This window comes from Notechis scutatus, chromosome 2, assembly GCF_049901735.1.
Source record: "Notechis scutatus isolate UNSWTSFEM ecotype Mainland chromosome 2, rNotScu1.2, whole genome shotgun sequence".
Taxonomy (NCBI): Eukaryota; Metazoa; Chordata; class Lepidosauria; order Squamata; family Elapidae; genus Notechis; species Notechis scutatus.
In genome coordinates, this window is record NC_142010.1 from 163,998,325 (window position 1) to 164,022,561 (window position 24,237).

Below are 24,237 nucleotides of genomic sequence, written 5' to 3' on the forward strand. Positions count from 1 at the left end.
TCTGCTTCTGAAACAAAAGACAAAATTCAATGAGACCAAAGTCACTGGTTGCTGCAGACCTATGTTTATATTTGATTCCTATTGTTTTTATTACTTTTTAAGTTTCTTAATGGCAGGATTGATTTAACAATGAAATAATTTATCTGGACTAGAGGCTAGGTGGGCTCCCCTCAGCCAGATGTCTTCTACCACCGAATGGCATCTGTTGGGGATGGTTTAGTATAGGAGATGGGCTTATCAACACACACACACACCTCGCCGGTTAGTATGAAAAAACTCAATCCAGTCTTGGTTGTCCAAATGGATTATTTTGGCAGTTTTTAATTCAATTCAATTTAATTCAAACATCTAACAGAATGATATAAACAATCCCTCCTTTCAACATGCAAAATGTATTGTCTCATTTTCTGTGTTTTCCCTCTTCCTTCTGCTGTTGCAGGCACTGTATCGAGCTGATATGATGAAAAAACGAGTGCTTATTTTCCCTCGCTGCATCAACTTGGTGTTGATTTTCTAGTAGTGATTGTACATATTGTGATATTTCCTCTCTAGAAAAAGAAAAGTTAAAAAGTTAAAAGAAATCCAGCCATACAAACAACCAGTATATTTCTTTTAAAAAGTTACTCCTGCATATCTCAAAAGTGCTTTTTCAAATGGCAACTGGATTATGTGTTTTTCTTTGAGGAGGAAGACGTTTCACTTCTCATCCAGGAAACTTCATCAGTTCTGACTCAAACCTTTGAGACAATCATGACCTGGATGACTGAGAGTCTCCATAGACATTGTCATGCCCCTGTTAGAATCTGACTCCGAGGGAGAGGAGGAACAGCCAACAGGGAATGGGAGTGTGGCTCTGGAAGTTGTGGAGGAAACTGGGGAAGGGTACAGGCCAGCTGGGCATTCAGAGGAAGACCCAGGCCCATCCTCTCTTCATCCTAGGGCACGCAGGGAGGAATTAATAAGGGAGAAACGTGAATGGCCTGGTCTATGGGGGAGGAAAGGGCCTTGATCCCCTTCATGGACTGCAGCTGTGAGGACTGTTTAAAAGGACAAACTGTGCATGGGCCAGTGCTGGAAGCAAAGCGTGAAAATATTTCTAGTCTGTCCGTTCTTATCTGAGTTCTGGCGTCTTTCTCAGTGTGTTTCGATATCTATGGACATCTTTAAGCCCTTATCCTGCCTTGTCTCCTTAATTGCTTCAGTGTGGTTTGTGTTGTTTTTTTCTATTTATAATTTATAATTTTATAATTATTTATAAAATTATTCTATTTATAATTATTCTATTTATAATTATTCTATTTATAATTATTCTATTTATAATTTTGAGTTTGAATGAAGTTCTTCCTTTTCGCAACTGTTTGTGGGGGAGTTTTCTCTCCAGTTAATGATATTTGGACCTTTGATGCTAAGTTGAAGGAATTAAAGGGACTTCACCTGTTTTTGTAACTTTGTTGCTTTTGTATCCCACTCTGGGTCCTCACAGATATTTACCTCTACATATTAATACCTATATACATACTTATTTATGTAGTCCTTGACTTACGACCACAATTAAGCCCAACATTTTAGTTGCTAAGCAAGACAGTTGTTAAGTGCATTTGGCCCCATTTTACAACCACTTTTGATACAGGTGTTAAGTGAATCACTTGCACTGTTATAAATACACGCTAGTGGCCAAGCATCCGAATTTTGGTCATGTGACCTTGGGGATGCTGCAACAGTCTTATGAAAAACAGTCATAAGTAATTTTTTCAGTGCCATTGTAAATTCAAACCGTCAGTAAATGAATGATTGTAAGTTGAGGACTACCTGTATCTATATCTTCTATATATCTACGCATACACTTTTGGTTGACCCATCGGACCAAACTTGCTAATATTTTCTGTCTGGTTCTGTAGCAACTTCATTGCTATTAATGGTCAGATACCAACATTTTGAAATCCCAACTACTGCATCAATTTTACATGGGCTAAGGTGTATTTCATAGTTTCCTATGTAAAATATTTTTCCCTGTTTTCCCATGTGCTTATGCTTACACTTTGTATGGATTGGAAAAAGTTAATTTCCTGAAACCTTTTCACCTCTATCATAGGAATGTGCTACCTGAAACATCATGATACCTTTGATCTAGTTTCATGCAGCCATTCACCCTAATTTCAAAGGCTCTTTTTACTAGCTATCATTTCAGATCATTGGCAAGAACAACTTGCCCATCAGATTCTGGGCTCTTCCTCATGGTCCACTAATCACAGTGTGAAACTGCCTCCCTAATCAGTGTTAAAGGGCACATCCTCATGAGGCTGCCTTGGGAACTCTAGCCCACTGCAGTAGCAGCCCAAAGACATATTTAGAAGTTCTCATGTTAAAGGTGTGCTTTTAGTTTTCTCCTGGAACAAGAGTTCCTGTTTTAACAACTTCAACATCTCCCCAAGGATGCCTAGGGAGGGCATGGCTAGTGATTGCAACCTGCCCAGCACCTGAGGCTATTGGCAACCATAGCTTTCCAGGACTTCTTGGGCTTGCATGACAGGAGAAACCAAGAGAGTGTCACTCATTTTCCAGGAAAGTAATCCCCTGCCTATTGTATCTCTTTTTCAAGCTGGCAAGGAAAGTGGTGAAAGCTGTTTTGAAACATAGATTTTGCTCTAACCTGCTGTCCCTGGTGATTTAATCCCCTTTCATTCTTTGGGATGGGGGGGGGAGCAAAAGTGGGAAATGCTGTTTTTAAACATGGGCCACTTTGTCCCCATTTTTCTGCTAGGAGAGAGAGCGGGGAGGGAGAGAGGGAGGAGAGGGAGAGGGAGAGGGAGGGAGGGAGAGAGAGAGAGAAGGAGAGGGAGGGAGAGAGAGGGAGGGAGGGAGGGAGGAGAGGAGAGAGAGAGAGAGAGAGGGAGGAGAGGGAGGGAGAGAGGGAGAGAGGGAGAGAGGGAGAGGGAGGGAGAAGAGGAGAGAGAGGAGAGGGAGGAGGAGGAGAGAGAGAGAGAAGGAGAGGGAGGGAGGAGAGAGGGAGGAGGGAGGGAGGGAGAGGAGAGAGAGAGAGAGGAGGGAGGGAGGGAGAGAGAGGGAGAGGGAGGGAGAGAGGGAGAGGAGGGAGGGAGAGAGAGAGAGAGAGGAGGGAGGGAGAGGGAGGGAGGGAGAGAGGAGAGGGAGGGAGGAGAGAGAGGAGAGAGGGAGAGGGAGGGAGAGAGAGAGAGGAGAGGGAGGGAGAGGGAGGGAGAGGGAGAGGAGGAGGGAGAGGGGAGAGAGAGGAGAGGGAGGGAGGAGAGAGAGGGAGAGGAGAGGAGAGGGAGGGAGGGAGAGAGAGAGAGGGAGGAGGGAGGAGAGAGAGGAGAGGGAGAGGAGAGGGAGAGAGGGAGGAGGGAGAGAGAGAGGAGAGGGAGAGAGAGGGAGAGAGAGGGAGAGGAGAGAGAGAGAGAGGGGAGAGAGGGAGGAGAGAGAGGAGAGGAGGAGGAGGAGAGAGAGGAGGGAGAGGGGAGAGAGGAGGAGGGAGGGAGGGAGGAGGAGAGAGAGGGAGGGAGGAGAGAGGGAGAGGGAGGGAGAGGGAGAGAGAGAGAGAGGGGAGGGAGAGGGAGAGAGGAGAGGGAGAGAGAGGAGAGAGAGGAGAGAGGAGAGAGAGAGAGAGAGAGGGAGAGGAGAGGAGAGAGGGAGGGAGAGAGGGAGGAGAGAGAGGGAGAGGAGAGGGAGGGAGAGGAGAGAGAGAGGAGGGGGAGAGAGAGAGAGGAGGGAGGGAGGGAGAGAGGAGAGAGGAGAGGGAGGAGAGAGAGAGAGAGGGAGAGAGGGAGGGAGAGGAGGAGAGGGAGAGAGAGGAGAGAGGAGGGAGAGAGGGAGAGAGAGAGGGAGAGGGGGAGGGAAAGAGGAGAGAGAGAGGGAGGAGAGGGAGGCAGAGAGGGGGGAAAGGAAAAGGCAGAGGGAATAAATTGTTTAACACTCCCCCACTTTTTTGGAAACATGTCCATCAGTCTTCTGGAAGATTGCCTGTTTCCAAGTAGGTGCCCTTCAGTACCACCCCCACCCCCAATCAGCTGCAGGACTGCCGGATGTGCCAGGGCTGGATGGGCAACTTTACTGCAGGGGATGATGTTATGTTCTGCCTGATAAAGCCGACAGTTTCCTGCTTACTTGGATAGAATGAATACTCCCATGCAGACCATCCATTCCTGCAGATGAGTTAGTTGGGTTCACTCAATAAAGCACTGGTTGCTAGAACAGACAGAACTACTTCCCAACAAACACTGACCAGCTAACCATATTTTGATGGCTTGTTCTACCACCTGTGAAAACTTGTCTTCTCCTCACATAGCATTGTTTCTTCAGGCAGGTGAAGCCAAGAGAATTTCATCAATTACTCTCCTCTGATTGCCCCATTTGAGTCTCTTAAGAAGAGCATCATTTGCTTTGCTCACTGCTGAGGCAGAATGAGATTCATCAATGAGGGCAGAATAGAAATATCCCAGGATGGTTTTGTGGTGCTGCATGGATTGGAGGAAAGCACAACAATGCAGTCATGAGGAAGAGCACACACCCCTTGCCCACTGCATAGTGTCTTCCCCGTATCATACAACTCACTGAAATGATTTTTTAAAAAGCTGTCATTCACCATTTACAGCATTATAGCATTTTCAGTGTCACCCGCTGTCATTGCTGTGGCAACCTATCAATAACGAAGACTATTTCTTCCACGGCAATAATTGAACAATGGTGTGAGATATTACAAATCACTAGTGTGGAACCAAATATTACTGCTATTTTTCTACTGTGGCGGATGCTCTAGAATACCCTGCAAATCACTAGTGGAGCAATGATCTGTGATGAGAAAGTCAAAGAAAAAAGAGAGTGCCAGAAAGATAAATAATAAATAGGGCCATTTACAATTGATACGTTGGCTCACTAGGAAATAAGTCTTCTAAGAATCTGCCCCTGAAGAGAAGAACGTTTTCCCATTTTGCTATAGGGACATTTACAGGTTCATACTCATTCAAAATTTCAGGATAAGTACTTACATAATCTTATATCAACACAAATTACCACAGAACGTGGCCTAATGCTGAATAGATAATAGTTCTATTATCACCTGAATAGAACTTACTTCTACATAACTAACCTGCCAGGAGCCATTTTGTTTTCTCAGAGAGGTTTGTGAGACTCCCCTTGGGTAGCTGCATCAGTAGTACTGCTACATCTTTGAACTAAGTATACCAATCTCAATTATTAAGTACACTATCAATTGCTATATTAGAAATTAACTTTTTCTGTTTTTTGCAAACAGAAAATGGAGATATGCATATAGAAAAACTAATTGGGCCCCACATTCTGTCTACTGTTTGTGAGAGAGAATAAAACACTTTTGACGTTCTAAACACCTGTTCTTTAAAGTTGCCAATTTTACTGATAATTACCATATTTTTTGCACTATAAGACAAACTTTTCCCCCTTAAAAAAATGGGTGGAGTGTCTGTGCATCTTATAGAACAAATGTTGACGAATCCCCCTCATCCCCATCTTTTGGCCATTTTCGGCCTCCACACGTCCCATTTTTCGCCCATTCCAGGTGGTGGGAATTACTGCCGCTGCCTATTGCCACCTATTGTTGCCTATCACCACCTATCGCTGCCGTTCGCCGTTGCCAAAAGGCAGCAATCTGCGCCAGCACCGGCGATCGGCAGCAATCCCCACCGCTTAGAATGGGCCGAAAATGGGATGTGCAAAGGCCAAAAATGGGGCACACAGAGGCTGAAAATGGGGTTCACGAAGGCCAAAAATGGGGCGTGCAGAGGCATCAATGGGCGGCGGCAATGGGTGGTGATGGTGGCAATGGCGGTGGGGAGGCCGATCCATCCGCCAATTAGCTGCTCATGCTAAATCAGGCTGTGCTGAAGCTGACTAGCCTGTTTGCTGCAAGGAAGCAAAATGCTGGGAGGCAGAGGCAGATTTTTTTTCTTGTTTTCCTTCCCAAAAGCTAGGTGCATCTTATGATCTGGAGCGTCTTATAGTGCAAAAAATATGGTAAGTTTCTTTGAATTCAATGGAATGTATTTCTAAAGATGTATTTTTAAAATTGAGCTGTCAACAAGCATTAATTGAAATGAGAAGCCAGTTTTCTAACTAGGAATAAATGACATCTTGTTGAGTGTCAAACCAGAAATGGCTTTTAAGATACCACAACTCTCAATCTGAACCTTCATGAATATTCAGAAGAGTAGTGTGGAAGTTTTTACTCCTTCCTCTTGCCTGGACAGATGGATAATCAGATCCAGCTGATTGTTTTTGCATGTGGCCAAACTGCTTTCAAGAAACAGGAGAACTATATTGGGTCTACTAATACTAACTCATGAGAGAACAACAGGGGTGGGATTCTACCGGTTCTGTACAGCTCTACAGAACCGGTAGCTCTGAAGAGCAGCAGACACAGAACCGGTTCTGTGTCTGCTGCTGTTTTGGCCAACCCGCCCTCCCGGGTTCTTACCTGTCCTTTATTTCCTGCTTTTTCAACCGCAGCTGCTTTGCGTGGCACAGCTGCAGTGGAAAAAGCAGGAAAAAAGGGCTTTTCCAATCACTGTGCACCCACACGCAGCGCTGCTCAGCTGTCCGGGCAGCTCAGCAGGTCGTAAATTGCACTCACGCAACTCACTCAACTCGTGCATGTGCATGCGACGCAGAGCAACAGAACCAGTAGTTATACCGGTCGGATCCCATCCCTGGAGAACAATCTACACAAATTGTTGGTTTGGTCCATGATTCTACATGTGCGTACATCTTTCCTCCATTACTTCTGATATTCATCACATCTTTGTTTGTCTGTGTATCTCTGTCACACACAAACTACTATAGAACTGGGGAATCTGTAATACCATAGCATTCCTGAATATAACTGCCATATTCCATTAAGCATTATGATTGGGATGTATAATCAGCAACATCTCAAAGGCCAACACTCACACTTGCACTGTCACCCTCTCTTTGTTGAGCCGCCCTCTCCTTCATGCCTCTTGTACTCTTGACCACAGTCAATGGGAACAAGGAAAAATCCATATGCCTTCCTCCTAGCCCAATGATTTGTTTAACCATTTCCCACCACTGAAAGATAGCATTCTGAGCAAGGTTGCTGGGAAGAAGAAAACAGCTACTCTATCATGCTTAATCCATGCTCCTTTGCTTAACAACGTATTTCTTCTTTCAACACCCAACAGAGACTTTCAACAAGAAATTACTAACTTGGAACTTTGTGGATGGACCTAACAGGTCTGTTGAGCACATCGCTCTCTTCAATGTGACAAGTGTAGATTTCATGGAGTAACACAGGGTAATGTAACGTAGATACCACTCGGTGGGACCCATCCTGTTTCTCTTCCAGAATCTCTGTTTTGGAATAGCCGGACAGATCCTCTTCTTTGCGGTTACGCCAGGTTACCTTAGGCATATGGTACCAGCCTGCTGAGATGCACTTGGCTACAAGTATGTCATCGACTGTGCTGAACTGCACCTGTGGCTCTTCAGCATCTAATTGAGAGAAGTGGAAAAACAGAACAATTAGTAATAATCTAATTACGGCTTTGTAACAATTGCTCTGAGATGTCTCAAACGTGTTACACAGAGGTTTCCAGAGCTTGTATTCTTCATTTCCAGTAGTTATCAATTCAGTAGAGGCATTGGACATCCAGACTGTAGAACTGGAAGAGCTAAAGCCCTAGATATATAGAAAATGTGATGTGGGAAATGCTGGATTAGAACTTCTGAAAATCTGCTGTAGGATATTTTTTTTAGTATTATAGTAAGATTCATTATATCTTAGCTATGACTTGCAATGTCTCAATTTCTTCAGAAGAAAAATAAGAAAAAATGGTAGGGCATAAATTGTGGGTGTGAGAAGGAACACATTATTTCCAGAAAATTAATCTTCAAAGCTTCTCCTTTACTTATATAAATACTTCTGTTCGGCATTGATAGTCATGTCCCTTGTTCTCTGGTTACTTAGTTTCAAGTTCACCTCTGACTCCCAAAAATATACCAGTTTTATTGCCTGGTTTTACTTTTGAGGATTATCACTCTGAGAGCTATTCCCAATTTACTGCTGATCATTTTATTCTGTTCCTCTAACTCAGCAGTCCTCAAACTTGGCAACTTTAAGACTTGTGGACTTCCTAGAATTCCCCAGCCAGCTATGCTATGCTGGCTGGACATTTCTGGGAGTTGAAGTCCACAAATCTTAAAAGTTGCCAAGTTTGGAGTCCTCTGCTCTAACTTTCCTCTCTTACTTGCTGCCCTGCTTTAAGTAATAATATCAAATAGATTCCTCTATTTTCATAATATGACTTAGCAGAATGTGGGAATAATGCAGCTAGGCTTGGTTTCTGGTGTATGCTTAAGAAATAAAATGTACATTTTTGAAAGGTCAGGTGAAATTGCATTCCTCTATATTTACTGAAAAAACAAGGCTCTTGTTGATCAAATAATGTTTTAACTTGGAAACAACTTCACCCTTTTAAAATCTTAACAAGATAATCTTTTAGCCAATATTCATGATTAACTATGTAAGAATTTGCTGAGATTTGCTTTGCTTAGAAATGCGATTTCTCCTAATTAAGCAAACTACATAACCACTCCAGCTTATTCTTCTGTTGCTATTTCTAGGCCTTTTCAGCTGAAGGGATAAAATATATATTCAGAAAAAGACTCTGTGTTTTACTAGACATACCAGCAATTTCTGTCGCATTCTGAATTCTCTTACGTTAGTAAAAATATTCCTCTTGAAATGTTAATGCTTTTAATGTTATCAAGCTCAGGCTCTGTGCATACGTTTTAAAAAAGCAAGCTATCTTATAGAAACAAAGTTGTAAAAGAAATAATTTTCAAAAATTACCGAAGGTCAAGTTAACAGTGGAATCTTGATATTTCTCGCCATTTGGAAATAGGACGCACTACTGTTAGTAACCTTTTAAGAGACCTTAAGATGACAGGTCTCACTTTATGGTAGGTCCAGTGTTCAAAAATTGTTCCTGAAAAATCACTTACCCTTCATATTCTGCCTCAATTTTGATTGTCTAAAGATTGAAACCAAGAAATTTTGAGTTGCAACAATTTTGCAGTGTATATACAAAAATTGTTGGAATCTAAATTTATGCTTAGTTTTTTAAAAAATATGCTGTGATATTTTTAAATTTTAATTACTATCTTTTATTCCCTGTTATTGTTTTTATTGCATATTTTACTATCTATTGCTAAGTCATATATCCCTCAGTCTATGATTTGATTTGTTTTCTAAGCAAGATAAAGTATTAAAAAATCTGGTGAGAGGAGATATATTCACTTCGAAATGAGCATTCTTCTACAGAAGTCAGGCTTATTGCAGAATAAACAGATAAAATTCATACCAGAAGAAAAAAAGTGTCAGCAATTTATAAAAGATAAATTACACAGCACAGTACTCCTGTATTAGGTATTTTCAACTGGGCAAAACTGGAAAACTGTCATGCCCCTGGTGGAGACTGACTCTGAGGGAGAGGAGGAACAACCAACAGGGAGTGGAAGTGTGGTTCTGGAGGTTGTGGAGGAGGCTGGGGAAGGGCAGAGGCTGGCTGGGAAGTCAGAGGAGGACCCAGGCCCATCCCCTCTCCATCCTAGGGCACGCAGGGAGGAGAGGATAAGGGAGAGACGTGGTCTACTTGGGAGGAGAGGGCCTTGATTCTCTTCATGGGCTGCAGCTGTGACAACTGAATAAGAGCACAGACATATGTACGGGTGAGCGCTTGAAACAAAGCGTGGAAATATCTCTAGTTTATAGTTCCACTCTGAGTTTGGCGTCCTTCCCAATGTGTGTTCTGATATCTGTGGACGCCCTTATCTTGCCTGGTTTGTGTTGCTTTTTCGCTTCTTCTTGTAACTGTTTGTGTGGGAGTTTTTTGTCTTCAGTCAAGGATATTTGGAGTTTGGAAGCAAAGTGAAGGAATAAAAGGGGCTTCACCTGTTTTTTATGACTGTGTTTATTTTGTATCCCACCCTGGATCATAACAAAAACATTCTTACCTTCCACAACAAGCTTCATTTTTCTTGACCCTCTGCCCCGGGTATTAGTGGCCTTGCATATATACATAGCCTCATCAGAGAACTGAACCTGGTCCAGCATGAGGGTCAGGCTGCCCTCTGGAATCTCTTCCTCATCCACCCAGACTCTGCCTTCATAGAGGGAATTCCGCTCTTCCACTTGTTCCATGTTGTTGCTAAAGCTATATATCACCTTCGGATAAAACTGATAAAAATCATGAAGTCCAACAAAATATTTGTAAAAATCATCATCTTCTACTTCGTGCTCCTCCTTGATATCTTCCCTCTCCCAGGTGAAGGATAAACCTTCCGTGCTATCCACAAAGGAGAACTGGCAGGGCAGAGAAATATTGTCGAACGGACGTACCCTGAACACATTCATTGCATCTAGATAATGGAATAGCCATCTTAGATTTAGCCATCAAGGGGGAAAAAACCAATCAATCAATCAATTGCTGATATGAATCTAATATTTCCCGTACACCACAAGGATTAGATAAGCTATGCTTTTTCTCAACCATTTGTAACTTAAATAAAATAAAGCATACTATATAATTGCCATATATTATTTTCTAGATCAGTTAGTTACATTCCTGGTACATATCTCCTACATACTAACCATCTTGCTGAGCTTCTTCTTCCTCATTTACCCAACTTAGCCCGACCTAACTTGGAAATAGGAGCATCTATCATATTCCTTGCGTATCATTTAAACAGCATCTGAGAGCCCCAGGTGTGCCTATCCATTTGCAATAATTTCTGGCCTTCTCCCATCACAGGCTTTGAAAAGAAGGACTAGGGTTGACATGATAGCAGTTTTCCAATATTTGAGGGGCTGCCACAAAGGAGGGGGGCTCAACTTATCCTCCAGAGCATCTGAGGGAAGGACAAGAAGCAATGGATGGAAAATAATCAAGGAGAGAAGCAACCTAGAACTAAGGAGAAATTGCCTGACAGTGAAAACAATTAACCAGTGGAACGACTTGCCTCCAGAAATTGTGAATGCTCCAACACTGGAGGTTTTTAAGAAAAGACTGGGCAATCATTTGTCTGAAATGGCATAAGGTTTCCTGACTGAGCAGGGAGTTGGACTAGAAGACCTCCAAGGTCCCCTCCAACTCCTATTCTATTCTGCTTTTCAAAACTTTTTGAGGTAGTTTTAGTTATCTATTAAATAAAATATAATCCATGAAATAATGTCAATATAGTATATTGACAATTATATGTATTATCTAAACATAGATTAGAATATGATTCATTTATAATCTAAAATATAGATTATTTTACATATTTTATATATAAAATTCCTGACATGGAAAGTCAGGAACGCCCTTATCAGGTTACAAAATTGCATTCATAAACTCACCAGCTCATCATGTTAAAACTTAATGGACAAAATACATTTTCTTAGGTATCTTTCTCTTTAAAATATCATATTGATCATTAGGGGATTGAAAACAAGAGTTCAAAGTTTACTTACTTGCATGATAAATAAGCAACAGAAGGAGTGAAGGGCAGATTAGGAGGATTGCAGGGGGTGCCATTTTTCCATTAAGAAACAAAGATGAGACTCTCCTGCTTAAAGCTCCAGGTTCAAACTCAGCCTGCCCTCCTTCTGCTACCAGCTGCTGCTCCTTTCCCAGGAACTCCTCCTAACCATTGCATCACTGAGTTAGCTTCCCCTGAGCTCTAAGGCCGGGAAAACAAATCGTGAAATGTACAAAACCTAAAATAGAGCTCAGATACGCTTACATACAATGTCCACACAGTGTGTATGAAGTACACACAGTATGCTTTCTTTTGGAAGATGTATACACTCTCACTTAGGCCTAGTTTGGGCATTAATTTCAACACAAGGGGATCTTGAAATTGTATATATATCTTGAAATTTGGATATGTATGTATGTATGTATGTATGTATGTATGTATGTATGTATATCCAAAATTACAACCCTCTGCCTGCTAGCATTTTTCAATTGAAATAATGTTTTAAATACAGCATTTTGAACTGAAGAAACCTGTTTTGAACTCAAAACATTTACATTCAAAGTATTCTGCACACAAAATATTCTCATTTTGAACTGAAGTGCAAAGTGAGATTTGGATTCTGCTTTATTAGAATTGCTTGCCTATTTTTGTTTTGGTATCAATACATGTTCTCAGTATCAGCAAAACTATTATATACCTTGATGGTTTTCATTAATCACAAATAATCCTATATGTTAATCAGGGGTGGGATTAAAAAAATTTAATAACCGGTTCTGTGGGCGTGGCTTAGTTGGTGGGCATGGCTTGGTGGTCATGTTATTGGCTGGGTGTGGCCAACTCAATATCACTCACATCGAGGCACGCATCTCCTCGCCTGGCCTCTCATGACTGTGGGGATGCTGCAACAGTCATAAGTGTGAAAAATGATCATAAGTAACTTTTTTCAGCGCCATTGTAACTTTGAATGGTCACTCCACACAAGCAAAGTACCAGCAAAGGAGGGGAAAAAAACTCCAGAGAAGTTCCTGAGACAGGAAGTCTAGTCCTGCCAAGAATGTAATAAGGGTTAACGGAGAGGCAGTTTCTGTAAGCAACACTAGAATATTTCCTTCCTGCCTTCCTTACAGGATTAGGCCAGTAATTTCTTCTAACAACCGAACTGCTTAGAATGTTAACAACCGGTTCTAGTGAATAGGTGTGAACTGGTAGAATCCCACCCCTGATGTTAATATCCTCTCAAGTTTTTGTATTGATAGAAGAATTCATACAATACCCACTTCTATAAAGTCCAAACAGAGAAAAGCGTACAGAATGGAGCTTAGTTTGTAGCTGCAGATGTTGGTTCATGTTTTCTATGGACCACTAATTTAACAATAGCACTTAGATTTATATACCACTTCACAATGCTTTACAGCTCTCTCTGAGCAGTTTACAGAATCAGCATACTGCCCCCAACAACCTGGACCCTCATTTTACTGACCTCAGAAGGATGGATGGCTGAGTCAATCTTCAGGAGCCCATCAGGATCAAACTCCAGACTGTGGGTAGAGTTTGCCTGCAATACTGCATTCTAACCACTGCACCATCAGGACTCATCTTTACGAATCTTCTCAGAAACTAATCCTCTCTCTTAGATGAAATAGATTGACTTGCTGGTCCATCTTTTCTTTTTCTTTTTGCAGATTGAAAAACATTATTATAAAGAAACAGAATTAAGTAGGAAAGCATGTAGTGACAAAAGCAATCAAAATAAAGAAATAAAAAACAATACATATGCAAATATTTTTAAAAATCTATATTTACTATTTCTATGCCAAAGGAGATTTGTACAGATTAAGAAAATCTATTAGGAAACTTTTATTAGTATAGCAGTCAAAGGTAAGTGGATGTGAATTAATACACTGCTCAAAAAAATAAAGGGAACACAAAAATAAGACATCCTAGATCTGAATGAATGAAATATTCTTTTCAAATACTTTGTTCATTACATAGTTGAATGTGCTGTCAACAAAATCACACAAAATTTATCAATGGAAATCAAATTTAGCAACCCATGGAGGTCTGGATTTGGAGTTACACTCAAAATTAAAGTGGAAAAAAACACTACAGGCTGATCCAACTTTGATGTAATGTCCTTAAAACAAGTCAAAATGAGACTCAGTAGTGTGTGTGGCCTCCACGTGCCTGTATGACCTCCCTACAATGCCTGGGCATGCTCCTGATGAGGTGGCAGGTGGTCTCCTAAGGAATCTCCTCCCACACCTGGACTAAAGCATCCCCCAACTCCTGGACAGTCTGTGGTGCAACGTGGCATTGGTGGATGGAGCGAGACATGATGTCCCAGATGTGCTCAATTGGATTCAGGTCTGGGGAATGGGCGGGGCAGTCCATAGCATCAATGCCTTCATCTTTCAGGAACTGCTAACACACTCCAGCTACATGAGGTCTAGCATTGTGCATTAGGAGGAACCCAGGGCCAACCGCACCAGCATATGGTCTCACAAGGGGTCTGAGGATCTCATTTCGGTACCTAATGGCAGTCAGGCTCCTCTGGCAAGCACATGGAGGGCTGTGCGGACCCCTAAAGAAATGCCACCCCACACCATTACTGACCCACTGCCAAACCGGTCATGCTGGAGGATGTTGCAGGCAGCAAAACGTTCTCCACGGTGTCTCCAGACCCTGTCACATCTGTCACATGTGCTCAGTGTGAATCTGCTTTCATCTGTGAAGAGCACAGGGCGCCAGTGGCGAATTTGCCAATCTTGGTGTTCTCTGGCAAATGCCAAACATCCTGCACGGTGTTGGGCTGTAAGCACAACCCCCACCTGTGGACGTCGGGCCCTCATACCACCCTCATGGAGTCTGTTTCTGACCATTTGAGCAGCCACATGCACATTTGTGGCCCGCTGGAGGTCATTTTGCAGGGCTCTGGCAGTGCTCCTCCTGTCCCTCCTTGCACAAGGGCGGAGGTAGCGGTCCTGATGCTGGGTTGTTACCCTCCTACGGCCTCCTCCACATCTCCTGATGTACTGGCCTGTCTCCTGGTAGCGCCTCCATGCTCTGGACACTACGCTGACAGACACAGCAAACCTTCTTGCCACAGCTCACATTGATGTGCCATCCTGGATGAGCTGCACTACCTGAGCCACTTGTGTGGGTTGTAAACTCCGTCTCATGCTACCACTAGGGTGAATGCACCACCAGCATTCAAAAGTGACCAAACCATCAGCCAGAAAGCATAGGAACTGAGAAGTGGTCTGTGGTTACCACCTGCAGAACCACTCCTTTATTGGGGATGTCTTGCTAACTGCCTATGCTTTCCACCTGTTGTCTATTCCATTTGCACAACAGCATGTGAAATTGATTGTCAATCAGTGTTGCTACCTAAGTGGACAGTTTGATTTCACAGAAGTGTGATTGACTTGGAGTTACATTGTGTTGTTTAAGTGTTCCCTTTATTTTTTTGAGCAGTGTATATTCGTTATTGTAAGCTTTTTCAAAGTTCTATATCAAAAGCTTCAGCCAAGGCAATTTCCAATGCTATTAAACATCACTGAGCCAATGATGAATTTTACTTCTCCATTTTTTCCTACTATCACATCTGCAGGTAACAAAAAAACAACTCACCCTTATTTGTTCAAGGAAACAATGCCGTTCTGAGAAGAAGCACATCCAAGTGTCAGATCTTTGGTTTTTTTAGACCTAAATTATTGCTGGTTCATACTATTCTTTTCTTCCTGGCAGATCACCTCCTTATCACCCTCAATGACATTATTCTTCCCCAAATGTTTACATAAACCTTAAGTGAAAAAGACAAGTCCTGAGTCAGAACTATGCTAAAACTTATTATTCACAAACATGAATGCAGGATTAAAAGCATCCTATAATGAATAATCCTCAAGACACAAGCAGACTTGAAAAGAAGGTGCATGCACAGTGCACACCCTTCCCCTGTGAAATTTTAAACATCTTTGGGTAGACTGACTACAGAAGGCAACGGCGTTGCACCAGCATTACAGAAATAATTCAGATGCAGGTGAAGGGAACATGCCTTTGATTTAAAAGTCCCCATCTTTCAAGTCCCCATCTCAAAGGCAGACGTTTTCAAGATTTGTCAATGTCAGGGGTATGCAGAGCAATATAAATTCCAGATTTATTTTGATTATTGCAGTACAGATCTTTTTTAATAATTTTAAAAAAATCCTGACAAGAAATGTAATTGCTCAGCCCTGAGAGCAGGAAAAAAATTAACTTATACAATATTCGCTGATATTCAAAATAGCCAATTGACTCTTGGAATCTGGAACACATTGAGTAGGAGTCATATCTGGACTGCAATTAATCCAGCAAACAGTAGAGGGCAATAAACAGTAAGTTTCCACTATCAAGTTGCTTAGCTTCTTTGCAGCCCAGCTACAGCTATTTTCTTAGAGCTTTTTATGGAACTCAGTATCCTGAAACTTATATATTATTTATTTTAACTCCACATCTTCAGTCAACTCTCTTCCATATTATTTATGCTTCCACAAAGTGGGTCAACATTTCTCAATTAATTATATTTCTCAAGTCCAGATACTGAATTATTGTCAATTTCATTTCTGAGTTGACTCTTAGAAAATATTAGCAATAAGTTATTTCTCTGGTTGGATTTGCACAAAGACTTTTTCAGAACCTACTGAATTTGGAAACTGAGAATTAAACTGAGACTTGAAGACTGGGCCCTATTCAACAAAATGCAATTCAGTGGTGAAAAAAAGGCCTTACTTAGGAAAGGAAAAACAAATGAACAGATATAGAATAGGTGGTACCTGGCTCATCAGCATTAACTGTGAGAGGGATCTAGGAGTCCTAACAGACCATAACTTAACTATGAGCCAGCAGTGTGCTGCAGCTGCCAAAAAAAATCCAGTGTAATTCTAGGTTACATGAACAGAGGGATAGCATCAAGATCAAGTAATGTGTTAGTATTGCTATATACTGCCTTGGTATAAGACCACAGTTGGAATACTGCTTCCAGTTCTGGTCACCATGATACAGAAAAGATGTTGAGACTCTTGAAAGAGTGAGATTTCCCCCTCATCTTATAAACTAAAAGCTGTGGTTTTCTATCAGTTCTTTGATTGCTTAGTCCAGGGATCTTCCAACTTGATAGCTTTAAGATGTGTGGACTTCAACTCCCAGAATTCCCCCACCAGTCATGTTAGTTCAGGAATTCTGGGAATTGAAGTCCACAAGTCTTAAACTTGCCAAGTTTGAAGACCCTTGCCTTAGTCCATTAAGATCAGGAAATTTCAGAAATCATTTGTAGTGATGTTGGTCATAATGAGACTATTGCTACTGCTGTGAGTTAGACAAATTTTAAAAAGTGCCCTGTAAAATTATATGAAGTGCCTCATCTTATCAGCCCTTTATATAAAAAATTACTAAGAACTCTTCTGTGTTTGAATGTGTTTGAATCTTTAGAACATGAGTGTCAAACTCACGGTGTCACGTTGCTGTCACATGATGTTTTGTAACATTTCCCCCATTCGCGGAACTGGGGTGGATGTGGCTTGCATGTGACATCCCTGTTCTAGAAGAAACTATCAATAGCCAACTCAGTGGTAAACAAACAATAGTTTTACAACTGAAGTGTCTCAGGAATATGAAGTAGAGAGAACTAAGAAAGTGTATTTTTGGGAAAGAAATAGATTAGATGTGAAAATTAAAAATATATACATGCTATGGGAATAGAAAATGTAGAGGGTGAAATAGTCTGATAAATGCTGATAAATTTGCTGCAGTTTATATACAAATATACTATATTGTTTAAAAGTAATTTTAATTTTTGGTTTAATTAACTACTACTAGTTGATCAAAAATCCAGTACTCAGCATGTTAAATGCCATCCTAAAGCAATTAAATATTTATATAGTCTCCTTTTCATGCTAGCATAGATCCTGAAATATTGTTAGTAGTATCATTCTATAGAGTTTACATGGCACACCCACTATTGGACATGGATTAGCCACTTTGTGATCTTGGGATCACTACTTTTCTACCCCCTATCTTTTCTCTTCTCTGGGGAGGGATCATTTGGTAAGAAACCATTGTGAACCTATATTGAAATGCCTTTGTCTGCTGCATGTAAAACTTCAGATATCCAGGGTCACATTGTATCTAGGCCGCCATTGCCTGTGGACACTGGAACAGAACCAGTCTATGGCATCACTTAGGTGATCTGGGGTGGAGATATAAAACTGAGTATCGTTAGCAGCTCTTCCATGGTTTGCTTAATGTGCAGCTGTAACTAAAACACAGTTACAAAGTTTCAATTGCACAGCTCAAAGCTCAGGACCTAGAAGCTTCTACAGCACTGCAATATTGTCATTGTATATGTTTATTATTAGATGAACATTGCTTTTGAGCATCCATAGTTCAGCAAATATTGTATCATGGACACGGACACATTTGTGGCCATGTGCACTTCTGTCAAGTCCCTGTATACAAGATAAGTGCAAACCCTCAAATCCAGTGGACAACCACCTCTGAGCACTCTTATAGTTAAAACTGTTCCAAAGCATCTAAGATTAGCTGGAGATCATTTTTACTCAAAATAAAAATAATTATTGCTAATACATTTTTGTTCCTTTATCACTGTGGATCTGAGGCATCAGTTCATAAGAATCAGGAACAGATGGTCCTCGACTTATGACCACAATTGAGCCCAACATTTCTATTGTTAATTAAGTTTTGCCCCATTTTACGACCTTTCTTGCCTCAGTTGTTAAGTGAATCACTGCAGTTGATAAGTTAGTAACCTCGTTGTTAAGTGAATCTGGCTTCCCCATTGACTTTGCTTGTAAGAAGGTTGCAAAAGTGACCTTGGGAAACAGCAGCTGTCATAAATATGAACCAAGTTTATCTGAATTTTGATCATATGATCCTGGAGAGGCTGCAAAGTTTGTAACTATGAAAAACAGTCGTAAGTCACACTTTTCAGTGCCATTGTAACTTTGAATGGGTCACTAAATGAACTGTTGTCAGTCTTTTAACAACTTAAACATTATTCTAGAAACAAGGAAAACTAATACCATGCAAGGCATGGATTTTCCCATTTCTATGCCCCTTGGGCAAGTGAGTGTGTTGTCGTCTTGTGCTTTGTTGTTCACAAGGCTCCGTTTATCATTCTTTTGCTTTAATTCATTCAGGAGGGATCCCTGGTAATACTAAAATGATCGTTAAGACTCCACGCACAGGTGATCCATGCTTTAATGTTAGGCATTGCCAAAAAAGACTGGCTAGCTGTGATACACAGGATTTGCCGGTGGCCTCTGGGGGATGACGTGTAAAAATAAGGGCCCGTGCTTCCCATACATGTTTTTGGTTTAGATTGAGGATTATGTGAAAACGCTGCCTCCATATTAACAGACCGTTTCCTCCACCGGCCAAGATAATGGGGTTGCATTTGCATTCTGTCTTGCAATCGCGCAGCGTTTAGGAACTAAGACGCTCAAATAAAAATGACGGGAGTTAGAAGAAGCGTCTCCTTCCTCCTTTTCTTCCTAGCCTTTATTTCCACGCACTATTAACTGAGTCACCGACACGAGCCAGCCGGCTCCCTTCCCTCAAGCCTCCCAGCTTTTTGACTGACTCACAGCGCAGGTTTCCCAAAAATGGCTTCGGAACCCGGAAATACTCTGTCCATCGAATGAGATGCTTGGTCCTCACCCCCCCCCTCTGGTTACGCCCCTAACGGGGCAGCTGATACAAGGCCTGGACGGCGAGGGGGAGGAAACGCTGAGTTTGTTGTTTGCACAGCGAACGGGCGCCGCTACCTCCTTTCCCTCCACCAGCGATGTCGTGCGGCGGACTCTCCGAGCCAAAGGCAGCGACTGCGGAGACGCAGCAAATCACGCAGGAGGTAAAAAGAAAAAAAAGCCAACTTGGCATCCTCGCCTGACGCCATCTGAACAAAACCTTTCTCCTTTCTAATTGGGGCACTGGGACGAGGGGGGCTTAAGGGTATTCGGAGGTGGAGGCTGCGATTTAATTGTCGTAGCCTTGGACGGAAGCCCGGCCGGGTAGTGGTGGGATGAAACTGCTCTGCTTCTTGCCTCACCTTTTCATGGCTGTGGTTTGACCAAAAAAAATCTAAGGAGCTCAGTTGGAATCTGCCGTTGGGTGTCCCATGGTAGCCGAGTGGATGCATTTTAGTCGCTCATAACAAGCCCAGATTGGAGGGCGGTCGCCTCCTTCCATTATTTTCAAGTTCCCTTTAAAACACCCAAATGGCAGCAATGAGTATTGCCCTCCCCCATAGATAATCTTCAGCCTGTAAAGCAGGGGTGTCCAACCTTGGCAACTTTAAGACTTGTGGACTTCAACTCCCAGAATTCCTCAGCCAGCAAAGCTGGCTGAGGAATTCTGGGAGTTGAAGTCCATAAGTCTTAAAGTTGCCAAGGTTGGACACCCCTGCTGTAAAGGCTCTGACCTGTTAGCCCTTCGAGATAGTCCAGACAAGAAGTACAATTATGAATACTACCTCTTAACTTTATTGTAAGAGTATATTAACACACTGTTAAAAGCCCACAAGTATTTCTCCCCCTCCTTCTGCTTTTATTTTCCAGGAAACTAGGGAGGATCCCTTCTGAGACGTGTGCCCCATGCCCCCTTTTCCTTCCATAGGCTGAGATATCTTTTGCAGGAGAGATGTCTAGCAGCTTGTTGTGAGGAAAATAGCCGGAGGAAAGAGTATCTGGTATATTTACAGCCTTGAATTCTATATGAAAGAAGCAGGATAATTTAAAAAATAATAATCCAGAAATTATTTTGTGAAACATTTAAACTGATATTTTAAAGTTGCTGCTTCATTCTGGGGACCCAATTGTCACTCAGGAAATAGCATCTATTTTCTGGTATTGTATTTCTTTTAAAGTTTGAAAATTACCTGAGTCAGACACTTCAGTAAAGAGCTGGTTGAATATCCAGAATTAAATTTTTGCTTGTGCTTTGCAATATTGTAAAGATTGCATTTCCATACAAGATTTGTAAAATTATCTGGGCAGAATGTTCATTCATAAGACTGACCAATTGGAAGAATATGAGGTCTTGATTTAGGACAAACAAGCAACAAGAAATCCCCCTCCCAAATATTCTTATTTAATGAGAGGATAAAACATTTGCTCTTAATGCACTACTTCATTGCAGTGTAGCTCTGCTTTCTCTGTTGCTCTTTCTGATTATCTACCAGGCGCAGCAAAGCAAATATATCTTTGCTGGTTCCTGATATACCTTGCGGTGTCATAGAGTTTAGCAAATAAAGTTTTGTGCGTCACTTTCCACAGAACAGGATAATTTCTCCTATTTATTTCTTCAAAATTACTTGGCAGTCATTATTATTTTGCTGGTCATTGACTGAATAAGCAGTATTTCATTTCATGGTTATTAGTTCCTTGATTATTATTTTCTAATTTACAATTGGGCAAACATTCATGATTGACATAGTGACATATTGTTAAACTATAATGACCTTACAATAAAAAAGAACATAAAATGTCCTTGATTCTGGCATACTTTGTACTATGAAGCAAACCACTTGTGATGGTTTAACATGTGGCATAAGCTAAGTTAGTTGTGGCTCTATTTATTAAGTTATGTTTCAGAAAACAGTGACATAATGCATTTTCTAAAAGCAGCCCATCGGAATTGCTCCTTTTTGTAGAATTAGAAGTCATATGAGATGAAATAATTTGCTTTATTATGTGAGTAATCTGTACAGGAATTTGGTTCTAGAGCAGGACTCTAAACACAAGTGCACTGAATTCTACCTGCCCTTGTAGAATTAATTTTCAAATAGAAATGATGATAAAACATCAAACATAGGCTTTCCATTCTAACAGTAAAGCAAAAACCAATTGAATAGTGCTGGTTAATTAAACTTTCTTATAAGACAGGATGGGTAACCTGTTGTTTTTTTTAAATACCCCTAACTGTGTGTATTGCATCGGAATAAATCCCATTGAGATCAATGGAGCTTCCATCCCAGTAAGACAAATAAGATGGTAAATTTAGTGAGCCACCGAAATTTCTTTCTTCATTTCTACTAGATTTGGACACCCAAAACACTCCAGAACAATTAAACTAAGCATAGTCTAATGTGAAATGTGAAACAGAAAAGGAAGGGATTGTACAAATAGTCATAAAACATAACAGTTCATGTTTAGCTGGAAAAGAAGAATGGTTTAATTCTTCATCTGTGATGCAAACACTTCTAATTCTAGAATCTATCCATCAAATGCTAAATGGGGTAGAACAACTGGCTCTTGGGGCCAACCGGAGTGAGGTATAATTTGTAGAAGTGTGCTTGAACACCCCAAGACTGAGGCATTATAAAAATATAAACTTTGAACAGAAGCATGGAATAAAAACAGTAAAACATTGCCTCAAGAATGTACCACATTTGGTTTGGGGGCATTTCAAGCTGGAAAGCAGATGCTTTCAGTGATATCTTTTTAGAGAGCATCTTTTCAACTTTCATTTTTTATTTCATTTCTGCATTTTGTATTTGTATCTTCAATAATGACTGTGGCATTGCAGGATGTGTGTTTTAAACAGCAACAACATGCATTTTTCTCCTTTTCTGTTCCCAAAGATAAAGTCACAACTGGAAGAAAAAGAAAGCAGAAAGTTTGGCACCTTCGATGCTGTTTCATATAAAACACAAGTAGTTGCCGGAATAAACTACTTCATCAAGGTAGTACATGTGGTTCCTATAAGATGCTATAGTATAAATTTGTTCTTGCATAGGATTACCTTATCTGGGTTGTAAAAACGCCCAATACCTCTTTGCGACTCTCTAGCCATCATTCAGATTTTACAGCCCAGATTTCCCCAACTTTTGTGAGTGATAAACTTCATCTATCGGCTGGAAATGAAAACATTCTAGATTTCCCTATAAGTGGCAATAGTCACTGTGCCTGCTGCCAATTAAAAGAAAAAATATCTGTGTTCTAATATTTGCTGCCCAGTTAATAGATATAATAAAGGTGGTTCAGGTAATATATGCAGGAGCTATACAACTCCCATGAGTGCTCTGTGCCGATAATGGTAGTGGGTCAGGAAAAAAAAAGGCCAAGTCAGTTTTTTAAGTTGTATAAATGCAATTCATTTTGCTGTGTGATGGATTGGAGGAGTCTCTGTCAAGGCCAATAACAGGTTTGATAGAGCCCTTTGCAACCCTGGTGCACGGAGCATAAAGGGATCGTGTTAATGCCACTTTATAATGCCTTGGTAAAACCACGCTTGGAATACTACATCTAGTTTTGGTTGGCACTATATAAAAAAGACATTGAGACTAGAGTGCAGAGAAGAGCAACAAAGATGATTAGGGGATTGGAGGCTAAAACATGAATGGTTGCAAGAATTTGGTATGTCTAGGTTAGTGAAAAGGATTAGGGGTGACATGATAGCTATCTTCCAATATTTAAGGGGCTGCCATTAAGAAGAGGGGGATCAACCTATTATCCAAAGCACCTGAAGGCAGATTAAGAAGCAATGGATGGAAACTAATCAAGGAGAAGCAACCGAGAACTAAGAATAAGCTTCCTAACAGTTAGAACAATTAATCATAGGATGAGTAGTCTCCAGAAGTTGTAGGTGCTCCAACATTGGAGGTTTTTAAAAATAGATTGGACATCCATTTGTCTAAATTGGCATAAGGTGTCCTGCTTGAGTAGGAGGTTGGACTACAAGACCTCCAAGGTCCTTCCAACTCTGTTACTCTAAAGTCCATTTTCAAGGTAGGAAAGAGGGAGATGCCAAAATCCCCTCTTTGATCTGGATGCAGACCCCCCCGACACACTCCTAACCTTCCTGAGATATTGTAAAATGTTTATAAGCAGTATTTCTTGCTAATTAGACTAACTTTCGCTTTCTCTGTCTGGTATTGGATCTGATTGTTTTTCTTATTTTCTAGATCCATGTGGGGAATGAAGAGTACTTTCATGTCCGAGTGTACAAAAGGCTCCCCCATGAAAACAAGCCAGTGGAGCTCACTAATTACCAGAGCAAGAAAGAAAAGCTTGAGGATTTGACTTATTTTTAAAGAGTTACTTAGAAGATCTTTTGTTACATTCCTATGGGGTATATACATCTATCTATACACATAGTGCTCATTTTGCAAAAGTAAAAAAAATACCATTTTTTAAATAAACATGTTACTGTTAAATCTGCACTGCACATCTTAATTCTATTAAAAACAAATGATATGACATTAGTTTTGCATGTAATTTGTTGTTGGAGCTCTTCCCTTAGCCAGTATATTGGGTAGGTAAAATGGAGGTGCAGGGAGAGGCTAAGCTGTATCAACAGACGGACAGTATCAAAATCATGTGAAGTGTTCGTACCACTTTATACTGCTTTGGTAAGGCCATACTTGGAATACGGTACTTCATCCAGCTTTGGTCACCAGGATACAAAAGCAATATTGAGACTCCAGAAAGGTGCAGAGAAGAGCAACAAAGATGGGGGACTGGAGGCTAAAACATACGATGAACAGTTGCAGGAACTGGGTATGTCTAGTCTAACCAAGAGGAGGACTGGGGTGACATATTTGAGGGGCTGTCACAGTAAAGGGGTCAACCTATTCTCCAAAGCATCTGAGGGCAGAACAAGAAGTAACAGATGGAAACTTATCAAGGAGAGAACCCACCTAGAACTAATGTCCTG

General features: G+C 41.1%; 2 protein-coding genes and 1 long non-coding RNA gene across 4 annotated transcripts in view; 2 read left to right on the forward strand and 1 right to left on the reverse strand.

Moving 5' to 3' along the window:
- Positions 1–305: 305 nt before the first annotated feature.
- VTCN1 (V-set domain containing T cell activation inhibitor 1) lies at positions 306–11,722 on the reverse strand. 2 transcript variants are annotated; one of them, XM_026675447.2, is made up of 4 exons: positions 11,519–11,722; positions 10,021–10,425; positions 7,213–7,497; positions 306–548 (listed from the first exon to the last, which is right to left on the reverse strand). In XM_026675447.2, exons 1-4 carry the CDS (start codon positions 11,580–11,582, stop codon positions 514–516), a joined length of 789 nt encoding a protein of 262 aa, XP_026531232.1. In that variant the 5' UTR covers positions 11,583–11,722; the 3' UTR covers positions 306–513. The 2 variants fall into 2 exon arrangements, with proteins under 2 accessions (XP_026531232.1, XP_087813407.1); XM_087957281.1 differs by having other exon boundaries at positions 10,021–10,445; positions 11,519–11,635.
- LOC148132379 (uncharacterized) overlaps positions 9,282–24,237 on the forward strand; it is a 531,004-nt gene continuing 516,048 nt past the window's right edge. Inside the window, exon 1 of the long non-coding RNA XR_015747932.1 lies at positions 9,282–9,700. This is a non-coding gene — a long non-coding RNA (uncharacterized LOC148132379). The remainder of the gene's footprint in view (positions 9,701–24,237) is intronic.
- LOC113417201 (cystatin-B) lies at positions 18,843–23,780 on the forward strand. Its single transcript, XM_026675457.2, has 3 exons — positions 18,843–19,432; positions 22,163–22,264; positions 23,486–23,780. Exons 1-3 carry the CDS (start codon positions 19,367–19,369, stop codon positions 23,612–23,614), a joined length of 297 nt encoding a protein of 98 aa, XP_026531242.1. The 5' UTR covers positions 18,843–19,366; the 3' UTR covers positions 23,615–23,780.

Excerpts from the sequence above, each read along its gene's own strand:
- LOC113417201 (XM_026675457.2), top strand. The coding sequence starts at position 19,367 with ATGTCGTGCGGCGGACTCTCCGAGCCAAAGGCAGCGACTGCGGAGACG. Across the intron at positions 19,433-22,162 it reads CGCAGCAAATCACGCAGGAG|ATAAAGTCACAACTGGAAGA; the intron begins GTAAAAAGAAAA and ends CTGTTCCCAAAG. Across the intron at positions 22,265-23,485 it reads GAATAAACTACTTCATCAAG|ATCCATGTGGGGAATGAAGA; the intron begins GTAGTACATGTG and ends CTTATTTTCTAG.
- VTCN1 (XM_026675447.2), bottom strand. The coding sequence starts at position 11,582 with ATGGCACCCCCTGCAATCCTCCTAATCTGCCCTTCACTCCTTCTGTTG. Across the intron at positions 10,426-11,518 it reads GTTGCTTATTTATCATGCAA|ATGCAATGAATGTGTTCAGG; the intron begins GTAAGTAAACTT and ends TCCATTATCTAG. Across the intron at positions 7,498-10,020 it reads AATGAAGCTTGTTGTGGAAG|ATGCTGAAGAGCCACAGGTG; the intron begins GTAAGAATGTTT and ends TCTCTCAATTAG.